At 41.9% G+C, this 25322-nt stretch overlaps 1 protein-coding gene across 7 annotated transcripts in view; it reads right to left on the reverse strand.

The window, feature by feature from the left end:
• Nucleotides 1-264: 264 nt before the first annotated feature.
• DICER1 (dicer 1, ribonuclease III) overlaps nt 265-25322 on the reverse strand; it is a 76102-nt gene continuing 51044 nt past the window's right edge. For all 7 annotated transcript variants that reach the window (XM_070357903.1, XM_070357899.1, XM_070357900.1 and 4 more), the window contains 14 exons: nt 24724-24863; nt 22679-22858; nt 22236-22449; nt 21879-22032; nt 20246-20428; nt 19876-19981; nt 19192-19367; nt 17448-18231; nt 14546-14701; nt 10628-11516; nt 8665-8933; nt 5329-5491; nt 5147-5222; nt 265-4821 (listed from right to left, as the gene is read on the reverse strand). In XM_070357903.1, coding sequence (XP_070214004.1) covers nt 4656-4821; nt 5147-5222; nt 5329-5491; nt 8665-8933; nt 10628-11516; nt 14546-14701; nt 17448-18231; nt 19192-19367; nt 19876-19981; nt 20246-20428; nt 21879-22032; nt 22236-22449; nt 22679-22858; nt 24724-24863 — 3656 coding nt within the window. In that variant the 3' untranslated portion in view covers nt 265-4655. The remainder of the gene's footprint in view (nt 4822-5146; nt 5223-5328; nt 5492-8664; nt 8934-10627; nt 11517-14545; nt 14702-17447; nt 18232-19191; nt 19368-19875; nt 19982-20245; nt 20429-21878; nt 22033-22235; nt 22450-22678; nt 22859-24723; nt 24864-25322) is intronic.

The raw sequence follows: 25322 nt of genomic DNA on the forward strand, positions 1-25322 counted from the left end.
TTCAGAAAATCACACTGGCATTATTTAAGTCTGAAAAGAACAAGGCAAGTGTTAGCTGATAACGCTACCAGCAGATGATGTAGAACTCTACCAGCCTATAAAGTAGAACTTGGTAAACAACATTTTATCCTTTTAAAGGACACATTTTCAGGTGACCATGGAATCAAAACACTTTAAAGATAATTTCTGCTACAACTATCTAGGTGCTATCATCCACTCCAAATGAATCAAAACAAGAAAATAAAAAGTCAAAAGGACACAAAGTGAACAGACCATAACTTTATTGGAGATTTACTTGGCTACAATTATTACAAAAGAAAGAAACAAAAACAAAAAACGACTAAAGGTAATCGTGACCCTTAAGGTGCAGACTGCGAACTTCTGCAGCATGATTCCTGTATGAACGAATCACATCATGTTCCTTAAAAACAGCTGCAGCATGTGATGCTAAGTATTTTATTGTCAAATTATACATGTTAGTCTTACTTGATTTTAGTCATTTTTCTTTCGTTCTATTTACAGCAGAAAAGCCAGAAATTTCACTTTCTGTTCACCTTTGCATTTTTGCTACGTAACCTGCTGCTGCAGTGAATTCTGAGTGCATCTAGAAAATTTAAATGGTGGGTGATGTCCAAATAAAAATGGACTAGAGGGGGAAAAAAAACAAAAACACAATGATTAAAATATATTTACAAGTTAGTTTCAAAACATCATTTTCACCTCTAGTGGAAAATACAATAGTCTCAATGCAAATTCCCTAGGTATTGCTACTGGCAAATTCCAACAACTTTTAAAATCATTTCAATATTCTTGGTCTTAAACATATCTTAAAAACTTCTCATGTACAATATAAAATAAAGAAATTTATTTGGAAATAATTAAGTTCCTGAAAAGCAATCAGTGGTTGAAAAAATATACCTATTTAAATGTAATTAAAATAACCATATAGGTAATAAACAAGACATGAGTTTCAGTTCCGTAGCGAACACAAACTGGTTCAGGGCGCTAACAGAACTTCAGATGCTGTTTCAAATGAAGATATCAAGGTCTCAGTTTGGTGGCTTAAATGTTGTGTAAAAGGATTAGATACCCTAACAGAGCAAGATAGAAAGTTTTAAATCAACGGGGCCTGAAGACTGAACTGAGGTGGGTCTGCATCTCGATCAGTCTCTGCACTCTGCAGTCACCGGCCAATGTCAGGTGATGACTCCAAGAGCCGACTGCTGTGTGAATAATTGTACTTATGAACTGAACCGACAGAACCAGAGTAGCCTCTAGTCTCTTGCTATTTAGGCAGGGTAGTTTGAATCTTTCTGAGGGCAAGCTATTATTAAGAGAGGAAAAATACTAGCATTTTAAAAGATAATTTACAGGAGTGTTAGAGGTTGTTCTAAATTTAATCATTTCACATAACGTAAAAGAGAAAAGAAAAAGTTAACAAACATCTTTAAAACATAATTAAGAGTTCAGTTAACAAATCTTTGTCATACTTTCACAAACAGTAAAAATGCCACAGACAAAAATGACCTATTTAAGTTGTGCAAGTATATGACACATTGCAGGCATTATAATTATCTTTTTTTCAAATTCGGTTTATCAAAACAGCAGCGAGGCCAAACCACATTTTTTCCTCTCGGTTAAGCATATTTTCCTTGAAATGAGGTAAAGCATGGTACCAAGTGCAATGCTTATCTGTGCTACATGAACAGAACAGAGGGGGAAAAAGCTTTTACAAAACGCAGCATAGTCAGGACTGCTGAAAGTATTATTTAAAAAAAAAAAATCAAAAAACATTTACAATGAAGGTTCATGCCAACTAACCTCCACACAATCATCGTAAGGAATTTCTGCAGTTGCTTTTCAAAACGTGCCCGCCCAGTCCTTCCCGCGTGTGCTGGCCGTACAACCACACCGCCCACCAGGGGGGCTTCCAGATCACACCGGGTCTCACGTGGCAATCACAGCAACAAAAGGATGACAGACAAGGTGGTCGAGTGGGTGACAGAGAGCAATTTTTTTTTGTCCCTTAATTAAATGGATGCAAAACATTTCAGTAAGCTAAACTGGGGGGAAGTTTACAGCATTAAAAAATCAGCAGCACAAAAGCATTCATAACCATTTCGTATATCTACATCAGAGTTTTGACTTTTCAACTTGGGAACCAGGGGATCAGAGATTGCTTCAAAGTGTGAGTCACAAACTAAAGTCTGCTACTGTCCTCCAACCAAAAGGAAAAAAAAAAAAAAAAGCAATAGCTAAAGTCTGCTGTTGATAAAACATTTTTAATGATAGCAGGAAATTTGAACCCCTGAGACTGTGTGACCTAATCTTATCCAAGTCTGAACTTTTTAGTATTAACAAAAAATACTCTTCTTAAGGTTACAAAATATATTGAGGCATTTTTTTCCCAACGGGGATTGTAACTGTGAAACAATCTGATTTTGGTGCCAGGAGGCCAGAGGACGCCTCGACACTGGGATTAGTGCATTAGACACAACGCAAAGGCCCTAAGCTCCTGGCAGCAGGTAGTTTATAATTATCAAGAGATTTGTGATACAGCTTTATCACGAATCACCCTCACAAGGAAAATTCATATCCAGCCTGACACATTTACAGTTATGTAATTCAAGAAGCGCCTGGTTTTACATTGTCAGGAGATCTTACATGGAGGTGTCTTTAAAAAAAAATCAAATAGAAATCAAAGGTTCCAAATCAGAATTAAATTTTTAAAAAACATGTCCATCCAAATAAATTTGCTCTAAAGCTCGTTTAGTAACTGAGATCTCAGTGGAAGTTTAAGGTTGGAGACGACAAATCATGTGGGAGAAGCTGAATGCTCCCTTCACTCGGGTCTCCTTAGAAAGCGGAGCGGACAGGTTTCTGGGTACACGCGTGCAGAGGTGTTTCTCTGGGGGTGGGTGGCGCAGATAAAGCGAGAAGTACAGTATTCGACTGCAATTCAAAATATCAATGCAGCATTATATGAGGCGTCACGTTCAGAATGATGTGCTGGAAATTACGAGACACCTCTGCTCAGCTTTCTTGAATTTCAAGCATAATTAAGGGGCAATTGCAGCAAAACTCTACTGGTACGTTGGTGGGAGTGCAAGACTGACCCACAGCTTTTAAAAAGGTAAATTAAGAGGTATTATAGTTACAGTGCAAAAAAAAAAAATTAAAATTTCAAGCATAATACATAAACGTAGCACCAAATGGGGAGGGGAAACATGCATGCAAAAGAAAAGAACTGAGGTATTTAAGTGAAGAGTGCCTACAAGTCTAATTAAAGAAACTTAGGCAAACGCCTAAAAGTGTCTTTTTTCTTCCTTTTCCAAAGATGGAAACAATGAGCTAGTTTACCTAAATTTTTAATGGCCTAAATCACAGACGTATCAAAATTACGGCAGTTTATCGCAAACGTTAAACTTTCATGGCATTAACAGCACAGCTTTGGTAGGTGAAGTCTGCATGCAACACTGTGAAAAGCACAGTAAGAAATGTATGTGAGAAGACTCAGGGTAAGGTGCTCTGTTCTGCTTCTTTAAGTAAGTAATCAATCCATTGTAAGATCTGCAGCATATTTTAGGTGTGATATGTATAAAGTTTATTTTGTTAGAGCAACAGCCTACAGGGCAAGGTTTATTTGCCACAGACAATTTCCATCTGTGGAACTACCTAGCTGGAGGTTTCTAGTAAAAGTGGGGTATTTAGCCAAAGATGATTCTTATGATGTATCTTTTAAAAAATCCATAGGTTACATATTCTGGTTTTGAAAATGTCTTCAGTACACCTGACAGAAATTCTCATATAATCCTGTCATTAGTTAGGTTACAGCTATACTAGTGAGTCGTTAAGTATCACGCTGTCTCGAGGTCTAATGCATAATAGACAGAATGAAGGGAATGTGAACAGTTTGTTCCAGAAAGATCAGAAGTGAAAGAATATCCACAAGGATTTTACTTTTAAGGCAAGAACCTCTTTTATGCAAGATAGCATGGCATGAGAAAACTTGAATGTGATCTGCCAACACGCCGGCCCATGCTGATCAACAGTCTGTCCCTTACTAGTAAGTGCAACAGTGACCGGGAAGCATCATCTTATGCGACACAACGTGGAAAGGAGAGACAGCACCAGCACACTCCTCTCTCAAACCGCATCCCTCTGCTCGGCTTATCGACGCCGCAGGGCGGGCTCTGCCACGCACGCTGATGGCTGCCCAGAGCTCTCAACAGAACCCGTTGTGGGGGGGGGGTGCTGTTTCAGGTTTAAGCTCCTTGGACTCCTAACTCTAAGCAAAACCGACCGAAATTAAACTAAAATGAAACAAGACAAAAACTGTCAAGAATCACTTTGAACACTTGCGAAAATGTCATCAGTAAAGCACTCTCGTGATTTAAACAAAGCAGAAGTGAGGAAAGAAGACAAGAAAGATTGTGTTTGCGCAAAAAACTAAAACTACGGTTAGTTCCAAAATTTTTATACATAGGTTAAATGTTTTATTCTGTAATCTATCTTGTTATCAAACAAACTTTACGTTCTGCCTTCAACTCATTCCACTCACTATCAGTTTTAAATCATCCTTTTCAACTTAAATATTTTCCACCTTAATTCTGCTTTTTTTTTTTTTTTTTTTTTTTAAATTTAAAAAGGGGTTTTCAGCTATTGGGAACCTGAGGTTGATTAGCTTTGAGGCTTCGCAGGGCTCTTCTTGCTGCTGCAGACTTGGCAATCCTGTAACTTCGGCCAACGCCTTTGAACTTCCCCTTCCCGACCACTTCCACGGTGACTCTGACCTTGCCATCGTAGGTTCTCTCAGCTGGGCTGCAAAAGAGCCAAGCAGCTCGAATGAGAAGTCAGACGTATTTATTGTTATTGTCAATCAGCACCGAGTACCTACTCTCAGGCTGACACCGCACAGAGGAAACGTGCCTTCTGACAGCTGCCCACTGCCAACAGACGGTGCTGCCACGTTCTTCTCACGTCCCAGGAGCAAAAAGAGCCAGCCAATCAGGCTGCAAATTGCAACCGCAGGACAGCACATCCCAGGGTGAGCATTTCTTCAAAACCCGGAGTTTATGGCATCTCTGAGGACTTTCCCCCTTGTTTTTCAGTGAGTTAACGCTCTTCCATGCACACTTTTGCTTACCTGAATTTGGCAGTTTCTGGTTCCATTTCAAGCAATTCTCGCACAGGGGAACGGGGCACATTTGCAGAAAATTTTTCTGTAATCAAAACGAAAGAATAATGTGCTTAATACGCTTGTTTTTTTTTTTTTTTAAGTTGCTTTTAATTGTGATCCTACTTCTTTCGAAGGGGAGCCAACCGTACCGATCAGCGGCCGCATCATGGGATAGTACACCTGCCAGACCGTCTCCAGCGACATCCCGCTGTCCATGTAAATGGCGCCCGCGAGTGACTCGAAAATATCCCCCATGGCCTTTGGAACTTCAATATCCTCTTCCTTCTCTTCATCCTCCTCGGATCTCCTAAGCTATTATAGTGAGAAGAGAAACTCGTAAGCAGAAAGGCCTCTTTGAAAGGCAGTCTACAGAGATGTTTTCTTTTCTCGGATGTGACTGCTACTATCTCTTTAACAAGGGTAACAACATCAAACGTTTATGACAGGCCAACTACACTGTAATAGGTTCTCCATAAAAGCTGCTGTCGTGTCCGACTCGGAGACCCCACGGCCTGCAGCACGCCAGGCTCCTCTGTCTTCCATTAGCTCCCAGAGTTTCCTCAAATTCATATCCATTGTGTCCGTGACGCTATCTAACCATTCATCCTCTGCCACCCCTTCTCCTTTTGCCTTCAGTTTTTCCCAGCATCAGGGTTTTTCCCAATGAGTCCAGACATTACCTTATCTTAAAAAGTTTTTCACTTCAGAAAAAAAAAGCTCTTCTCTATTTAGTATTCTGTATTCAACAAGGGAAAAAAGATTACTTTCAAATAAAACCAAAGACAACACTAACACAAACTGTAACAGTCAATAAATTTATGAAAAAAAATTTCAAATTCATGCACAGTCACAGAACTGAATGCTGAAATAGCTCTACCTGCCGGCAGCTCAGCCAGGAGCCAGCAGAATCCTCATCCATGCAGTGTGAGCAAGGGTGCACACTGCTGCGGGGAGGGTAAAGCGCCACTTTTTGACAGGGAAATTCTACTCGGAAGGTATTTTCCTCCCAGCTCTCCTTTTATTAAACTGCTTAATAAATCATTCTGACAGAGAACCTGACACATAGTAGGTATTCAAATTAATAGAATAAAAATTTACATCTGTAGCAAATGCCTTTTAAAAGTTCCTAATTCTTTGACGTGGCAATTCCGTCTCCAGGAGTTCGTCTTAAGAGGGCAGCTGGATATTTAAGTATATTTATCACATACATGTTTATTAAAACCCTAACTAAAAATACGTTAACCATTCAGCAACGAAGGAGCTGTTTGGACACATTATACTTCAGCCATATATTCACTAGCATGTAGCCTACTAAAAGTCATAATCCCAATTAATAATGATTGGAGAAAGTCACCCACAGTATATTAAGTAAAAAACAGGGTATGCGTGATAGAATTTCATTTCGTATGTTATCTAAGTTTATGTTTATATACATTAGCAACAAAACATCACAAAATGATAATTTTGGTTATTTTATAAAATACAAATTACTTGTGAAAGAGAAATAAAAAGAAGAGGGGAGAGCCATTTCTAAATGGATTGCTTAGCCACACAAAATTCTATACAGTGGATTTATAATGCCGACTACTGGAAAAACAAGACAACTTATTGTAGTGGATGGGAATTTTAAAAGTTGCCAAGTTTATAAGCATCTACTTGTGGCTCAGACGGAAAAGCATCTGCCTGCAACGTGGGAGACCCAGGTTCAATCCCTGGGTTGGGAAGATCCCCTGGAGAAGGAAATGGCAACCCACTCCAGTACTTTTGCCTGGAAAATCCCATGGACGAAGGAGCCTGGTAGGCTACAGTCCACGGGGTCGCAAAGAGTCGAACATGACTGAGCAACCTCACTTTCTTTTTTTCACCAAGTTTAATTCTCTTCTTTTACAAATGAGGAAACTGAGGCCCAGAAAGGTGAAGAGACTTTCTTAAGATCAAACAGTAAGTTAGAGAAGCCAGACCATGACATTCCCCATCACTTTTTCGTAACTTCCATACATATGTTTATACAAACAAAGGGCAGGAAAAGAATGAACAAAAACTAGCAAAAGCCAGTATGTCCAACTGTCATCGAAAGGTTTTTTTTTTACCAAGGACCTTAGTTCTCCAAGGAGGGAATTGAACCTGTGCCCCCTTCATTGGAAGCTCAGAGTCTTAACCACTGAATCACCAGAGAAGTCAAAAGATAACTTTAGTTTTAGCTAACTCCTCAACTTCTAAGCTTACGTATTTCTACAGGAGGAGACTAGAGGCAATACTGAATGTATCTGAGGTGGCTGTGACTCCTGGTCTCACTGCTGGCTGTACTCCACCTCAGGCCCCTAATCTCGGAAGAGTGTACCAGGAGGAAGAGGGCAGGAAGGGTACCAGCTATGCCCCTCCTTCAGCACACCCGCCACCCAATTCACCACCTGACCCTCTGCCCTGTGGCTCCACCTCCAAACCCAGGCTCCCCACTTCTCTCACAGGACGCCAAGGAAGTGCACTCCTCCTTAACAAAGTCTGTGTAACTAACAACAGGGAGGCACATAGTCAAGAAAGAGTAATTACAGTGGCTACCAGAGTTATGAATGGATTCCCTGAGTTCTCGTAAGAAATCTATGGAAAGAACAAAGGAGTCAGAATGAGAAGAAGAAATGAGAGTACTCTCCTGGGTACCCAGGTATGTGGATGGATGTTAGTGGAGAATCAGAGGCTGGAAAGATCTCAGCAAAATCTTTTCTTACAAAACTTCAAAACAGGTCACACACACACACACACACACACACACAAGAATTAGCTCCATCACCAAAAGGACCTTTGGCTGAACCTACAACAGACGTCTCTCAAATTCCAATCCTTAGAATTTTAGAAGTTTGCTTTTTAAATGAGATTTCCCCATTTCAAGTGAAGCAGGATGTACATTCGTGATGCTTACCTGAGATAGAGCAAATATTTCTGATCTATTTTAAACAGACAGAAAGGACAGAATCCACCATGCCTAGCTCTCACTAAGGTTAAAGCTTTTGGGGGGACCGGGCGGGGGAAGGGTGGGCTGGCGTGCCTGAATACAGGAAGCCCACATTGGGGGCAGGGGGCGCGGTGCACCTCTCTCGCGTGCCTGAATACCAGAAGCCCACATTGGGGGCAGGGGGCGCGGTGCACCTCTCTGGCATGCCTGAATACAGGAAGCCCACATTGGGGGCAGGGGGCACGGTGCACCTCTCTGGAATGCCTGAATACAGGAAGCCCACGTCAAGGACTGGGGATGAAGCTGCTGGAAGCCCCTGGCTCCTTCTCCTCACCAGAATGACCACAGTACCTGTGGCCAAGTTTAAAAGGGCTGCCTGAAGACTATGACCCACGTAGGTTTCCTGGAGAACGCAGAGCATGCTGAGGACCATGACCCTGGCCTTCAGCCAGCTCTTTGGATGGCTGTGTTGAGAAGCCTAGTTGGAAGGCTTATTTTAAACACTGAACTCAACATATCTTAAAACAGCACTAACCTCAGAATCCATTCCTTGCATTTCGTTCTTCTCGAGCTGAAACTGCACGAAATCGTCGATGACGTGGAAGAGCTCGGGAGAAACGGCCTTAAAGTACTTGTGGTAGTCATACTTCACAGCCAACGACGCGAAGATGGTATTGTTGACCAGAGCAGAGCGCAGGTCAGTCAGGACCCCTGGGGAGTGCTGCCGTGGGTCTTCATAAAGGTGCTTAGTTATGAGGTAGTCCAAAATTGCATCTCCCAGGAATTCTAAGCGCTGGTAACAATCTGAAGGAAGATTCAAAGGGAAGCCATGAATGCCAGCAAAACCACCGACATGATTCCAAATAATAACTCAGTTAAAGGATGGATTCCCCCAAGACCCACTGAAAAGACCTTTATTGAGGAGGGGGTTCCGTTTACACATATATTCTTAAATGACCGAATTAGTGAATGACATCCTACTGAAGCTTCTGGAAATTAAATTTTAATGGCAAATTAAGCACATTTCTGATACATAAATTGGGGTCATAAAACCCTTAAGTTGCCAAAAGACTAACACTCTTTAAGAAAAAGGCATTTCCCAAGTGACATCATTTCACTGAGCCTTTTCCTTTGGCTCTCTGCTGGCCAGGCTCACCTGCTGGGGCATCATTCTAAAGCCTCCATCACGATCGGCATCTCGCAACGTCAGACCTGCACAGGTCCCCTCCCCACGCTCTGCTACCACCACTGGGCACTGTCCACTCACACTCTGGAAAGTGTGGGAGTGGTACATGCCTCACCACTCCTGGGTTACATTTGTTACATAAGATAACACTTGGTACAAGAAGACCTTCTGCTCAAACTGAATAAAAAATGGTGACTTTGACACAAATCAAGGAGAATAGCGGGGGCAAGCAGAGACCTTAGGCAAAAATGATCAATGTCAAAATGTGAGACCTTATCGACACTAACCAACACTTCTATTTTCTCACACTGATTTAAAAGGAACCGTTCAACTGTAGAAACCCAGGTGGGAACAGATTAAGGGTGAGTGGCCCCCTCGTCCCCAGTGAGCTCAGAAGCAAGGGCTGAGACAGAATAGAACCCAGGGCTCCTTCCAGTAGAGTGCGGTAGAAAACCAGGCCTCATTTCTTCTCCACAAAGAAAAACAGGTTTCAGTTTCACCAGTGTTTCTAGTCTAGAGCAGATAATTTTTCACTTTTGGTTTTACATTCTTCTGATCATCTTAACCTACATTGTTTTTCTTATACAAACGTTATACTCAGCTTTGGTTTTCTGAATTCAAGCGCTTATGACTCTGACATAGAGAAAAAAAACAAAACACAACTACAGACTCTCGCTGTTTCACAACCTGAAGCTGGTTTTGGTTTTAGGCGCCTATTCTCTCTTCTAATCGAATGGACTGGGAGTCGATTAAATAAAGGAGAGAAAGAAACATGGAGCTTACTGCAAAGCAGGTGACGGGAAAAACAGGGCAAGGGCGATGAAACCTTCCTGTGGTAAGAGTTTCTTTTAATCGATTCCTCTTTAGACTTTAAAAGACCTTAAGAGAGGGGCCTTTTTGTTCAGGAAGAACAATAAAAAGACATGGAGACACATCCAGGATATAGGAATAAATTATCTAAGAACCTGAAGCAGCAGTGGCTGGACACCATAAAGGCACTGCGGTGGGATAAAATGGCAAAACACATCACAATACTAAGGCTCAAACCTAATTATGCTGCGTAGGAAATGACACGAGTTGCTAGGACAGCTCTGCTCCCAACTATCAAAGTTTAGGAACAGTGTAGCGCCCAGAAAGATGAGGGGAAAAAAAGGACCGCTTTCATTTGCCTGCGCTTCCTCCCCCCACCGTGCATATTAAGCTCTAAGTCTGTACATACACAGATTATTCTCTTTACATTATTTTATGGGTCGATCCAATTAACACCAGGTCTCATTTTCAGAGCAGCAACCTGTGGTCTGGGGTTCCTTACCCGTGATCGTATTGTAGTGGTAGGAGGCGTGTGTAAAAGCCTGTAGAAGGTAAGCCTTATTCTTGAATCTGTAGTTGATTTTCTTTTCGAAATTTTCAAAACCCGAGATCAGGTGACGCAGTGTCCTGTCTGCGTCAGGGTGATCAAACATACACCTCGGGGGGATCTTCAAACACCCATACTCCAAGTCTTTCAACACAGAGGCTCGGTAGCCGGCTCCAGAGGCGGCCGCACGGCTCCCTGAAAGGTTCTTTTGTTGGCTGGTGAAATTCTCCCTGGTCGGGCACATGGCCTTTTCCCGATCAGTCCTTTTAATTACCGGGAGCACCTTCAGCCCCAGCGAACAGAGGAAAAGCTGAGCAGCCCTCTCGCCACAGCTGGTTAAATAGCAGCCCAGCAGGGCTTCCACACAGTCGGCTATGCTTTTGTCGGCAATGCACTGCTCGGTGTGCAGGTCGTAAGAGATGGACTGCTTCCCTGTGTCCACACCACAGTTTTCTTCTGATGGATTCCAGAACCCCACCACAAAGTCATCCTCTTCAACGGCTTTGCTCGGATCCAGATAGCACATCGCATCCCAGGAGCTGTAGTCGAAATCCTCAAAATCGGATGAGAATGGCAGACTACCAAGGGAGGACTTTTTGGGCATTTTCCACTCGTATGCAGAATCGGTGGCAGAAAAAGGAGAAAGAGAGATTTTCTTGACGAAAGCCCCTGACCCCATCAGCATGTTATCTATGAACTTGATGTGCTCCTGATCGTATTCCAGGAAGTCGTCCTCGTCGTCCGCATCCTCCTTGTGAGCCCTCCACATCAGGTCCTCCTCCTCCTCTTCCTCCTCCTCGAAGTCATCGTCCAGTTTGCCATTAGCCAACATGCAGTCTTTTGTCTGGAAAAGGGGGAATGGGGAAGGAGGGGAGACATAGCTGCTGTTTTTAAAAGGGTTTGAGACTCAATAAAAGCAAGGGTTATGGATAATTTCAAATGACAACCACAAATACTAAAAGGCAACTTTCAAATCACGGCCATTTGTTTTCAATTAACATAAAATAAGTTATTTAATCATATAAACAAAGTAAAACATGTTCTTTGAATGTTCATTTTCTAAGTTATAAAATGACCTTTATCTAGTATGAAGCTTTAAGTTAAGGATTTTATACATGGATATAAAGTTTAAAATTAAGGCTCACAAGGCAAAACTTCAGCTAAGAATTATAACTCTGGCAAGATACACAATGAAAGCTCTCATATGCCGATCACAGAGCTCTTCGATTTTGCTGACAGTTTTAAAAAAATTTTTTTAAGATTTTCAAATTAACAAAATTAAATTCCAGGTGTAGAAAAAGCATAACTTCTGCAATTCAGTAAGAGTATAACATATAAACAGATAAAATTATTTTCTTTATAACATTAAAACGTACAGTGGGGCTTCACAGTGAAGGTGTGTCCCTACTGCCACTTCAAATCCAAGCACGTTGCTACAATGTGAAACCAACTGCCTTGCTTGGAAACTAAAAGTGACCACCATGAAGCTATGAATTTGAGAAATTATGCTTTTCCCTTCAGGGTAACAGATTATAACATAACTGACAAAAATAGAAGACAATTTAGACTAACATGAAACACAACAATCCCATTTCTGTCAGAAGGTCTTTGCTAATTCCAGTTTCTCTGGCCAAAGCTTATTTGTGAGTGACAGTCTTAATAATGGGCAAGGATTCAGTAACCATGGAACTTTTCTGCAATGCTAGAAAGACACCAAATTTCTGTTGTGCAGTGAAAAAAATAAAAATAAAAATAAACAAGACTTTACTTGGGGAGAAAGGCAGGAGGGTGTGCTTCAATTCTGATAGTGACAACTTTGCAGAGTATTATGACAAAAAGGTTTTTAAGCTTTCTGTGGGTTTTTTTTCAAGAGAGATACAAACAGTGCATTTGTCTGAAAAGAAATAAGTGCAATGAACCAAGCCATGTATCTACAACTATCTCTCTTTATATTTTTTGATTAAAAAGTTTACGATTTCTTTTCAAGAATAAGGAAGAACACCAAAAGAAAAAAGAAAAAAAAAAGCTATAATGGTGGATACCTCTAGGGACTATTACCTAATAAAAACCTTATACTTTCCCAGAGTAACATGAGATGTTTTTGACTATCTGGTCCATAAGGGCGGGGGAGTGGGGTGGGGTGGGGGGGGGTGGAAAAAAAGGCCAAATTTTGATTTTAAAAAAAGACAATATTTTCATTTAAAAAAATCTTTATGTATCTTTAGTAAGATGCTACCATAACCAAAAATTGGCAAAGTGCAAAAAAGGCTGGGGTTTTATCAACAAATAAGCTGTGTGATCTTGTGCAAAGTTCTTCAATGCCTCTGGGTTTCAGTTTTTCTATCTGCAAAATAGTGGGATTCTACCTTACTAAATGGTTTCCAGGAGCACTTCCAGCTCCTTAAGAACAAACAAAAACAAAAAAACACTAGCAAGAAACTCTTTGCTCTCACAGTTCAAGTTCACTTTCCACCTAAGCTATTCCCACCTCTGGCATCTGTACACAAAGCTTTCATGTAAACCTACTTGCTGAGCAGCGAAGCAGGCAGAATAGGAGTGGATTAAGCATAAGTTTCCCAATATCATCTAACAGTCTATTTCGAGATACAGAAATTATTAAATAAAAACATAAGCAGTATTTTAATGCAATCTAAAAATCAAAGTACCAGGCCATTTGAAATGCTAAAGAAAATAAATAAGAACTTTATGTTGTATCTTTAAAAAAAAAAAATTTTTTTTAATTAAAAGGACATGCTAATATCCCCTTTATGCTAAAAAAAAAGTTTTTAAAGCACCAATGATACTATGAAACTATTTATAAGGCAGGGTAAGTGTTTCTGGAACTTTTGTCATAGACATGCAAGATTTTCTCTGAAGTTCTCAAAATCATACACACTTTCCTCTAAGCTTCTATTCCTAATTAAATAACATATATAATTTTTCTAACCCAACTTGCATTAAAATACTCAATGCTCTGCCAGGTAGTCAAATACTGCACAAGTATAAAAACATTCTCAGTGAACAGGTTAAAAAATCAAAACAGGGTCACCGAGCATGCTACCTGGAAATACTTAAAAACAGATTGTCTAGGGCATACACGTCAGAAAGAAGATGAGAGAAAAAAAAAATACATGTAGAAAACAAAACTTGTGAAAGAAACGGTATTCTCATTGCTGATCTGAAGTAGAGATGAAGTAACAATTAACCAGTTCATCATTAATGCAAAATAAATGTCTGAAAAATGACACGGCTGGCAAGATGGCCTCCCAGCCAACCGCCCTGGACGGCGGGCTTCCACAGCTCCGGGCTCCCAGGCCCTGCGAGCTGCCCTCTGGTGGCCTTCCAGACGAGAGAAAACACAGCAGCAGCAGCTAACGTTTGCAGGCTGCTTTTAAGTTGTTGGCAAGATTTAAACTATTTCCAGGAAACTACAACCTTTACGTATTTTTATTTTTTTAAGGTCGCAAGAGGAGAAATAGTCCTGAGGAGGCCCTGAGGTGCAAAAGCAAGATTTTACTGAAATCATTTCACAGACAAATTGGAGATTACAGGCTACTGATTTCACTGAACAGAGCTAAGGATCTATGATAAATCGCAATATGTCATATTCAAGTTAAATGTCACAGAGTTAAGCCCTTTTTTTTTTTTTGAATCACAACACCAGATACTCTTTTGCCTTTGGCAAGGGAAGATAATAGAAACTGTTCTCTATTACAGTTACAACACTGTTCTAAATTCAATGAAAAGAAATCAATTTACTATATAGAATTTCTACTCGATTATAAACACACTGGGAAAAGAAACAAAAAATTAATAAAACAAGATTCTGCCCCCTCACCAGAAAATAAATCCACTCAGTTACAAAAAACTTACCATTTCATCTTTTTCCCATTTCTCTGTGTTACTTTTGTCTTGATTTACTACGTAACCAGGAGGAAGCCAATTCACAGGGGGGTCAAATATGGACACCACCATGCGGCTGGGCAGCCCCTTCTTTTTTCCAAGCCGATACAGATTACAGTTGCTGACCTGCAGCAGAAAAAAATTTATGCAACACTTATCCATAAATGATCGCTGTGGAAACTCATATAAGACATTAATGTAATTTTTAGCTAAAGATTCTTCATATTCCATAACTGGTCATCAGTTACACAGACTGAACAGCTTTTCTACCTATTCATGATAGGAAATATTAAATTCTCGTGTAATCTGAAGATATAAAATTCAAACTGCTGATTGGAGCTATCAAAATAGGAAATAATCGAAATCCACCAAGTCCAAAATGTCCCAATATTCTCAATGAAATAAAAGGCGAAGTACCATAAACTCTAGCTATAAAATAAAACCAGCACTGAAGTAATTTTTTAAGTTCCTTGAACCTAAACTATAAATATGATTTCAACTACAATGCTTTTCCAAATATCATTCTTTTGTTTTGGATGGCATTTCAAGGTATTTCAACTATTTTAAAACAAAGCAAAGGCAATAAAGACAAACTCCATGTTTACTGACATCAATAAACCAGCTTTACTGTCTTCCCTCTGGTCCATTTTTTCTAAAGCCTTCATCTCCTCCATAATCTACTCAAATTGCTGTGTCTCTGCCTAGCTTTTACTTGAACACCAAGGTCTAGAACTGTCGATCTCATTTTCCGAAAATAGGGCTCCTTTTTATTAAGCACTTCATGAGTCCCTTTCCCCACGTAACTCAATACCCCTGAATAAGCACCCATGCTGGAGAGGCACTGGTTGGGATGTGAGACAGAGAAGTGGTCCCTGAAGCCTGCAGGACTGGGGGGAAGCCCCCCACGAGGCTCACTCTGGGCCGAAGGGCTTTCCCACGCCGCCCGCATGGCGTTAAGTAGACTCTGGTTTCCCTCTCCACTCCGTGGGACCACGGCATCGCAGATGCCAACGAGAGGATAAAGCGCGACAGGCACTTGGATGGAAATTACAAAGTCAGTGGAAATGGTTCTTCGGAAGGAGGAGGGAGAAAGAGCTCAGAGAGGGCCCACGGGAGGTACAGGGTGGGGCGGGCCTCATTCACATGGAGACACGAGGCGAGCAGCAGAGTAGCAGCAGCAGGTGTGTGCAGGCCCGGGAAAGACAGCCGGGGAGGCCGCCTGGCCATGGCAGGGCTGGGGCGGGCACGCCGAAAGGGCCTTCAGCACCCTGCTGCACAAGTGACGATGATCTCTGCACCAAGTAAGGAGTCAGAGCTTTCTGAGCAGCGGGATGGAAGAACTTTCAAAACGGAAAATAATCTCTTTCCTACCTAAGAGGATGAAGTTACTTTCTACTCACTCTCAACCTCTGCAACCACCCTGGGGAAATCTCGTTTGCTTTCAATTAGCACTCTTAAAAAGACGATTCCCCCAGACCGCATCTAAGTCCTACATTCTTAATTACCTGAACATTCCCCCGCCAAGTCTGTCAAGTAGAAAGCCCTAAACTTCACTTTGACTCCGACACTCCTGCCTCCCCCAGCACTGGCCCCTCAGAGCCCGGCTGCCCTGGGGGTTACTCCTGCAGCAAGCACCCTCTTTACTTAAGGAGGCTGCAGGGAAGAGTGTGGAAGGCTTGGACTCCAGCCTCAGCCACGCTCCTGACCATCCCAGACCAGCCAGGTGAACTGCACGAGCCGACAAAACTCTCTAGGCAAGAGTTTCCTCATCTGCAGGATGGGGCCGTGTTATCATCGACCTCTCAGGGGTTCGCTGAGAAGACCGGATGGAGAACGTCTGTGGCCCGCTCAGTGCACTGCCAAGTGTCACGGACAACAGCAGGGGAGGGCGGTGTCATGGTCAAGAGCAAGGTCTCTAAAGCCGGACTGTCTAGGCCATGCCACGTATTTCCACACTTTTGACTGCTGCCACGGTTTATTCACCGAGTGCTGACACGCTCTGCCATCTGTTCCCTGTTTACACACTATAAATGCACGTCCTTCCATTAACGCCTTCCCTGTCACAAGTGATAGCCCTTCCTTCCAAGTGCTCAGCAGCTTTGTGTGTTATATGCCAAGCAGGTACCTGGCGCCTTGTGATCCCTCTCTCATCATCATTTAAATATTTATCCTCATTACTTTTCTTCTCTGAATCTTAATTCCACACTACATTTAGTGTCACTTCTGTGCGGGGTTTCCCTGGTGGCTAAGCTGGTAAAGAATCTGCCTACAATGCAGGAGACCCAGGTTTGATTCCTGGGTCGGGAAGATCCCCTGGAGAAGGCAATGGCAACCCGCTCCAGTACTCTTGCCTGGAGAATCCCATGGGCAGATGAGCCTGGTGGGCTACAGTCCGTGGGGTGGCACAGAGCCGGGCATGACTGGGGACCAGCACTCTCCCTTTCCCGTGCACGTGCTCCAGAGGCCCCCGCTGCCCCGTCGGGTGTGGCAGCCCCTGCAGCAGGACCTGTGAGTCCTCTGGACCACGGATGCTGGAAGCCACCCTGAGTAATTCCTCTAACTGCACAAGGGTTTGGAGAAGGCAGTGGCACCCCACTCCAGTACTCTTGCCTGGAAAATCCCATTAACGGAGGAGCCTGGTAGGCTGCAGTCCATGGGGTTGCTAAGAGTTGGACACGACTGAGCGACTTCACTTTCACTTTTCACTTTCATGGATTGGAGAAGGAAATGGCAACCCACTCCAGTGTTCTTGCCTGGAGAATCCCAGGGACGGGGGAGCCTGGTGGGCTGCCGTCTATGGGGTCACACAGACTCGGACATGACCAAAGCGACCTAGCAGCAGCAGCGCAAGGGTTAAAGGACAGTTCCTTACCTTTTTGCTTCTCATGTAGGAAAGGCGGCCCTCATGCGCATCAGGGTAAGTGCAGAAGAGATACGTGGTGATCGCATGCTTGAGGAAGGAGTCGCCAAGCATCTCGAGCCGCTCCAGGTTAAATCCATCACTAGCGTTCGAAAGGGTCAAAGCCTGAAGAATGAGCCCAGGGTTGGGGCCAAGCGTCCTCGAGGAGTACCCAGGAGAAGGGCTCTGCTCAGAAGCCGTCCTGTCCGGGGGCGCCTCCCCAGTCTCTGCAGTACCGGGCACGGCAGCCGTCACGGGACTTCCATCTGAGGTAGATGTGTTAGCATTTCCATCAAGGTATTTATTACTCAGTAGAGTACATTCATCGCTGGGCTTGGGCTGGTTCTCGTAATTGTATAAATTCTGAATGGGATATGAGGTAGTTGGTTGTACAGGTATTTCCTGCTTGTAGTAATTCAGATGGTTTCCTTGGCAAAAGTCTCTGTTAGCTAAATCGTAACTGCCATTGGCAAGACTTTTATTGTAAGAAAGACCATTAATTGCTGTCAGATCTGTTGAAACTTCAATTTGGAGCTTACCAGGTGACTCGCTGAACAACGTTCTGCAGTTCACAGACATTTGGTCATGATTTTCTAGAGGGGAGGTTCTATTAGCACCTTGATGTGCAGCATTTTCAGGGACGACAATTGTGCTGTGCTTACAGTAATTCTCATTTTCAGCTGAAGAGGAGTTAGCAATTGAGATGAAAGATTTGCTGTCGATAGATTTTTTCCACCCGAAGTCTAAGTTAGGGTATCTGCAAAGACATTTTTTATAACTTTTCATCAGACCCTTCAAAGAGGCTAGTGCAATCTGAGTAAAAGTTAAATAAAGATCAGTATAAATATATTCCTACCTTAGAAGAGAAATAAAGTTCCAAGGCAGACATCAGCACTACTGGGAATTCTTCACAACATAAACCACACAGTGGGACACGGCTCCCAACCCCGCAGCTCTGGGGGGGCGGAGCTCATGAAGCCTCGGGTCAGCCTAGCAGACCCAGGGCCACAGACTGCACGCACTGGGACTCCAGGCCAGCGGGGTGACTAGCTGGGGAATTTCGAGTAATTGACTCAATGTCTCTGTACCTTAGCCACCATCCCTGGAAGAGGAACCAATAATTCCTACCTCATAGGACTATCCTAAAGATGAAATCATCTAACATAAGCTATAGCGCTTAAACCAGTGTTTGACACGGTAGTAAGTGATCGGTACTATTTAACAAGTTCCTCAGTTCCTGAAGCAACTTGCTCTTGCCAACTGGATAAGCAAAATAAATCTGAGTCATTAAACCAGTAATTTCCTTAGAATGCAGGGACTTGACTAGTGAGAAGAGAACAACTGAAGACGCACACGGAGGCAACTGCTCTTTAACACATATTTGATTTATAAAAGAGGAAGAGCCTTAAAATGTCAGCCCTGGGACAAACAACTCTTTCCATTTTTACTTGAACTGCCACCACTGAAAAGGGAACCATTGGTTTTGACCTTAGGCTCTCCTCTCCCTTTGAGCATCAGCAAACGATGACTCAATATACCGATGTTCACTCAGGAGTCAAATGATGCAACTATTTCAGGTATTAAATAGATACCACATTTTCTTTCCAATCTTTTAAAAAATTATTCTACATAAAATTAAAATGTGAACCAAAGTCAGTGCTTTTTGCAAACGGGATTTCATGAGCCATGTTCTTTCTGACCCACAGCACAGGCATACCTAAAATCCACAGGAAGTGACCTGACTCCCACACCAGCGTCGCTGGCCGTCTGGGCTCTGAGCTCCTCTGCAGTCAGAAGGCAGTGAAGGCGGTAAAGTATGCTCGGGAGACAAACGGCTTTTCTCCACAGTGATGCTGGAATTGGATGTATAGCACAGAGTTCTGGAACCAGTATCTGTGAGTGAGCAAAACATGTGGATGAGTGTAAATTGTGGAGAGGTAAATATAAAGCAAGCACACAAGAGAATAAAAATAAAACTTAAAAATCAATTTCACTGATGAATAAAGACAAAAATCAGAAACACTAGCAAAATCTTATTTTTAGAAATGTTTTAAAAACTAACCCTTTAAGGAAAACAGGATTTATCCTAGAATTTCATGACAGAATGGCTACCAGCGGACCAAGCATAAAGACCAAACCTCTCATGCTTACCAAAAAGACATTCATCGTGTTTGACAGAAACAACAAAATTCTGTAAAGCAACTACTGTTCAATAAAAAAAATTAATTAATTAAAAAAAAGACATTCAAATGAAGTCAATATGCCACATTAATTAAAGCAAAACAAAACCTAAGTGTTGGGCAACTTCCCAAAACTCCTAAGTCGCTCAGTTCACTTGGTGACATAAAACTCAAGCGCCTTCCAAAACACCAAGTCATGCCAGTGACAGTGGACGTGCTACCTGCTTATTCTGCAGGCTCTCCCACTTGGCTTTCCTCTTCTCAGCACTGCTCAGAGGGAGAGCTTTCCCCTTCTGATTCAAATGACGAGGTGTCAAAAGATTGAGTCTAGAAAAAATTCAAAATAATCTTATCAAAGACAAAAACAAGTGCACTCTGACAGCGGCTCTACGACTTCAGGGCAGCTCCCTGGAAGAGCTCATTCAGACTGCAGACCCCTGGACCAGGCTCTGGGCAACTGTGTGCCAAGGACCTCCTGAGCTCAGGTCTACATACAGGTGGGCCGCGGGGACCACAAGCCCCCCCACCTGCCTGCTGACCTGGGGAAGCTGGCACAGCTACAGCCCAAGTGCCGTCTCTGGAGTGCCTTACCGTGAAGACGTGTGGTCCACGTCCAGCAGCGGCTGGTTGAGATTGGTCAGGTCAAGGTTATACTTTGTTTTATAATACTCCGCAAACGTTTCATACTCAGGGGAAGGAAATTTACTCAGGGGGGTAAGATCAGTGTACACGTCAGCGACATAAAATCGATGAGGCTGATCAAAATTGCGGTATCTAAACAAGAAAAACAGTTCCAGTGACTTTATGGTTTAAATCAACTATTCTCAAAACACAAACTGTTTTGAATACAGAAATGCAAATTATGATTTTAAAGTAAGAGTTCAAAAGGTTAAAAATATATAACAACAATGACACTTCAACTCTAATACATTTCAAGTGAATTTAAGCCAAGAGAAACTATATTTACATCAAGTGAAAACCTGACTCTCCATTCTCTCCTATTCTAAATATCTCATCCTTATTCTAAATATCTATACTTTGATACCACATGAAAGCCAAATGGCTCCTTTTGTCATTGTTCAGTTGCTAAGTCATGTCTGATTCTTCACGACCCCATGAGGTACAGCACCTGTTCATCACTACCTCCCAGAATTTGCTCAGAATCATGTCCATTGACTGGGTGATGCTATCTAACCATCTCATATTCTGCCATTCCCTTCTCCTGTCGCCTTCAGTCTTTCCCAGCATCAGGCACTTTTCCAAAGAGTGTGCTCTTCACATCAAATGGCCAAAATATTGGAGCTTAAATGGCTCCTTTAAATATCTCTAATTTCATCAATATAAACAGTATAGAAAACTTTCAATATCCAAGCAACCAAGTAAATAGTTTATATATTACTAACGCTAAACACGAAAGATTCTTGCCCCACAAAACGTATGTTACTGCATCATTTCTGATATTGACAGGCTGCTGTTAACGAACATTTAAAACGTGGCACTGAGGTACAAAGTGAGAACAGAAAAAACAAAACAGAACAAAATCCAAAGACAACTGCAGCCAGTATTTTAATTCTTTAAAAAATGTGATATTTAATCTTAATGCTCCAAAACTTTATCCCCTAAATTTTTACCAAAAAGATGGCACTAGTGGTAAAGAACCTGCCTGCAAATGCAGGAGACATAAGAGACTCGGGTTCAATCCCTGGGTCTGCAAGAGTCCCTGGAAAAGGGCATGGCCACCCACTCCAGTATTCTTGCCTAGAGAATCCCACTGACAGAGGAGGCTGGCGGGCCATGGTCCACAGCGTCACAGAGCGTCAGACACGACCAACGTGACTTAGGGCACATACAGCAAAGCACTGTAATTAACTACTTTCATCCGCTTAATAACACCATGCCTTTCAACAACTTTAATAAACTATTATTTATAACCAAATTCTTTAAGACTGTGGGGATTAAAAGGATGGAGGTTTTACAAAGAAAGCCTATCAACATCATTTAGATGAGCTGAGCTTCACAAAGTAAAATCCTTTCACCAACCGCACTTCAGGCTTTGTTTTTATGTAAGTAAACTGGGCAGCACAGGCCTGCCACTGGGAGATACCTAAATTTTCTACTGGCCATGGCCATGCCAGGGTCACAGCCCACCACCTGCCCCACGTGCCCAGGGGGAATCTTCAAAAGCAAGTGTCACCTCCACTTTGATTTCCACTTAACACCTTACCTTGGAATGATAACTGCATCTTGGTAATCTTCTAATTTGAAAACAAAGGGAGTTTCTTTTGAATACTTTGTGCTGGGAATGCCTATGCGAGCTTCAGATTTCTCGATATCTTCCATGAATTTAAAGTCAATGTCCAAAGTGCTGGAGTCATTAACTTAGGGAAGAAAAAGATCTTTAAGCTTGTTAAAATGTAATAATACGGGTAAGACCCTCCCTCAAGCTCTACCTTCATTCCATGTGCCTAGTTCAGAGTTATCAGAGATTTCTGTACCATATTCAGTTAAGCTCAATGTTAAGCAACACTTTGGTTTTTTAGCTACTATACAGACAACGCTTTAGAGTCTGGGTCCTTCTTACCAACATTAAGAGGTAGAACGCAGTAGGCTGAGTCCGCGTCTGTGGGTTTAAATTCTAGTGCAGGTTTTTCAAGCCGAAGAATATGTGAGAATATATACTGGTGAAGCCTTGTGATCAACTCAAGCATTTGCAGAGATAACGTGAAGCCGGACTTCTTCAACTCAATAGATATGGTCACCTCTCCAGAGCGCGTGTACACAGGAAAGTGTGGGATCTTCAGAGAAAGAAAAATAAAGCCCAAGGTTAGCCAAGATTTCAGTTCATTATAAACAGTTAACTTCAGAAGAGGAATGATGCTTTCTATCAGGGGAACAGGAGAGACACTTCCAAGTGTAAAATAGTGACCATTTTGAGGTAACAAAAGACAGTTACTTTTAAAGTCACTTTTCCTTTAAAAAAAAAAAAAGACAGTCCAACATAAAAGGCCACTATGAAACGTCCACCTGAGGTATGGGCTTGGCTGTCAGTATTCCAAAGCATCTTGTGGTGTCCTCAGGGGGGTAGAGCTTCCGCCTTCTGAAGTTGAGCTCATCAGGTAAAGGTGTCGTCAGGACCATTCCGATCACGTACAGGTAACAGGGCTGACCGGGCCTGGGGTAGCTCTCCCTCAAACATTCTGGAATCTGGGAGTGGAAAGAAAAATGTAAGCAACAAGTGCCAGCGTATTCACCTCTTTTCCAGATGTTGGCAAGAAAACAAATTTATTTCCTGGCTTTACTAAAAGCTGATGAGAGGAAACTAAGACCCAAGGCAGGAGACCTCCTCATTTACTTAACCTCACCAGAGAAGCATACAAAACCATCAAACACCGCAGGGTCTTTTAACACAATACTATTCATTTGATGTGGGCTTCCCTGGTGGCTCAATAGTAAAGAAACTGCCTACCAATGCAGGAGACATAGGTTCAATCTCGGGGTCAGAAAGATCCCCTGAAGAAGGAAATGGCTACCCACTCCAGTATTCTTGCCTGGGAAATCCCACGGACAGAGGAGCCTGGTGGGTTAAAGTCCATGGGTTGCAAAATAGTTGGAATACAACTTAGCAACTAAACAGCAACATTTCATTTGATCTATTTCTTTTGACTAGAGAATAAAGGTTTTCTTCCCTGGGTTTCTGAGTCTTTACTCTCTGTTGAATGTCAGAAAATAAAACTAGCCAAGTTTTTAAAAATCCTACATAATCCTGAAACTCAGATAACCTTTAGTAACACTGTCACATACCATATCATCTTCCAGACTTTTCTGGAATAAATGTATACATTCCAGAATAAATGCACATAAATATATACACATACATATTTTTCATTACAAATGGAACCACAAAACAAATGTATCACTGATTTTTAGCTCCGGTTACTATAATGAGAATATCTTTCAGGGTCAATACAAGTCAGTACTATTTTTAATGGCTGCCTGATTAAAGAGTAAACTATGACTTAAACTAAACTAAGTTTCTAAACTTCTAATATTCATACAACCCCACCCAATAGTCTACAGTTTCCAAGGCTCAATAATATAAGTAATTACATCTATAGTTAAAAGGTGTGGAAATGCTGGCTAAGAGATATAGTTACTAGAGTATCAGACAGTACAGAATGCACCTATTAATTACACAGGATGCAAAGCAGTACTATGCTTCTCAAAACACTTATTAGTGGTAACATTTGTCACATGAAACTAGCCCAAGAACCTCTAGGGTAATGTTAGAATAGGAAAACTGGATATGAGAAAATAAGCAGTTCAGAAAATCGGATAACTTAATTCCTGATTTTTGAAAAAGTGACATGATTTTGAATCTTGAAAATGCTTAGCTGGGTGCAAACTTTTTTAAAAAAAAGTAAAAACTCAATAAAACTGCAAAAAAATAAATAAAAAGAATCATATTTAAGCTAAGATCAAAGTACATAGCAAATTTCTGCTTTTGTCTGGGGGTTTAGTAAGGTAAAAATATTGACTAATATTTTTAAAATAAGTACTCCAGCCCCGCATGGTTACAGCTAGACAGGACACGTGGGAAAAGCTGACTATGGCCCGTCAGGCCACACCCTGACTCCCGACAAGTCGCGGGCTCACCTGCCGTGCGCCCCTCACCCTGTACGGCACATGCCTGTTTTAGCACACATACCCTCGAGGTCTTAGTTCCCAGTGTAAGGCAGAGCGAGGACCTGGCCACTAAAGTGAATGAAACAAAGACTGTCTCTTTAAATGACATTAACTCATTCTGGATAGAATGTGATAAACACAAGAATCCTTTTGAGAAGAAAAACAAAAGCGATGTCTGAAGTGAGAAAGGGCACATGCTGTACATGTGACAGTGACAGGGCTGCTGTGAGCAGAGCTGTGAACGAGGCCGGGAGACAAGCTGAGACCCACGGGGTGGGCTGCACTGCATGGGTTTGGGAAGCCAAGCAAAGGAATCCGGGCCTGGTACAGCAAGCAACAGAAAGTCAGAAAGGCTAGGTTTGTATTTGGTTCTAACCAATACCTACTGCTTTTGGGTAGCACTGTCTTCGTTTTGTGGAACCTGGTCTTCCTGGAACACTGGTCTCTTCTTCATCGTGTAAATCCAGCTCTTCCTCATATTTAACAGTCTCCTTCCCAACTGGCATCAAATGGTCATCCAGTTCGCCTGAGAAATGTAAAGAGAAGGAACGTGATTTTGTAATAAAATGCTCAATCCTGATTCTGCCTAATTAATCAGTGGATCATCCAGAGCAGCTCTGTGCTGGGAAACAACTGGACAAATCACAAAAACTAAAGCATCTGTGCTTTTAACAACAGAAGAGTAATCACGTGTGATAACTGAAGGCAAAGTCGATTGCGAGGTTCATATATTCAGTATGATGAGGATTATAAATTCTGTTTTAAGACTCAAAAACAAAAACATGTAAACAGGAAAACAGTATCAGATCATCCTTTTATGAATGCCACGGGAAAACAAGTCCACCCATTTTTTTAAAAAACTTTCATCTGTACATAAATATAGACTAATTTGAGAAACTGATACATTACAACACAAAACATAAATGTTCACGATTCAACAGTCAGAAGACCTTATTACATTTATATATTTAAAAGGAGTTAGAAA

The sequence above is a fragment of the Bos mutus genome, chromosome 21 (assembly GCF_027580195.1).
Source record: "Bos mutus isolate GX-2022 chromosome 21, NWIPB_WYAK_1.1, whole genome shotgun sequence".
Taxonomy (NCBI): Eukaryota; Metazoa; Chordata; class Mammalia; order Artiodactyla; family Bovidae; genus Bos; species Bos mutus.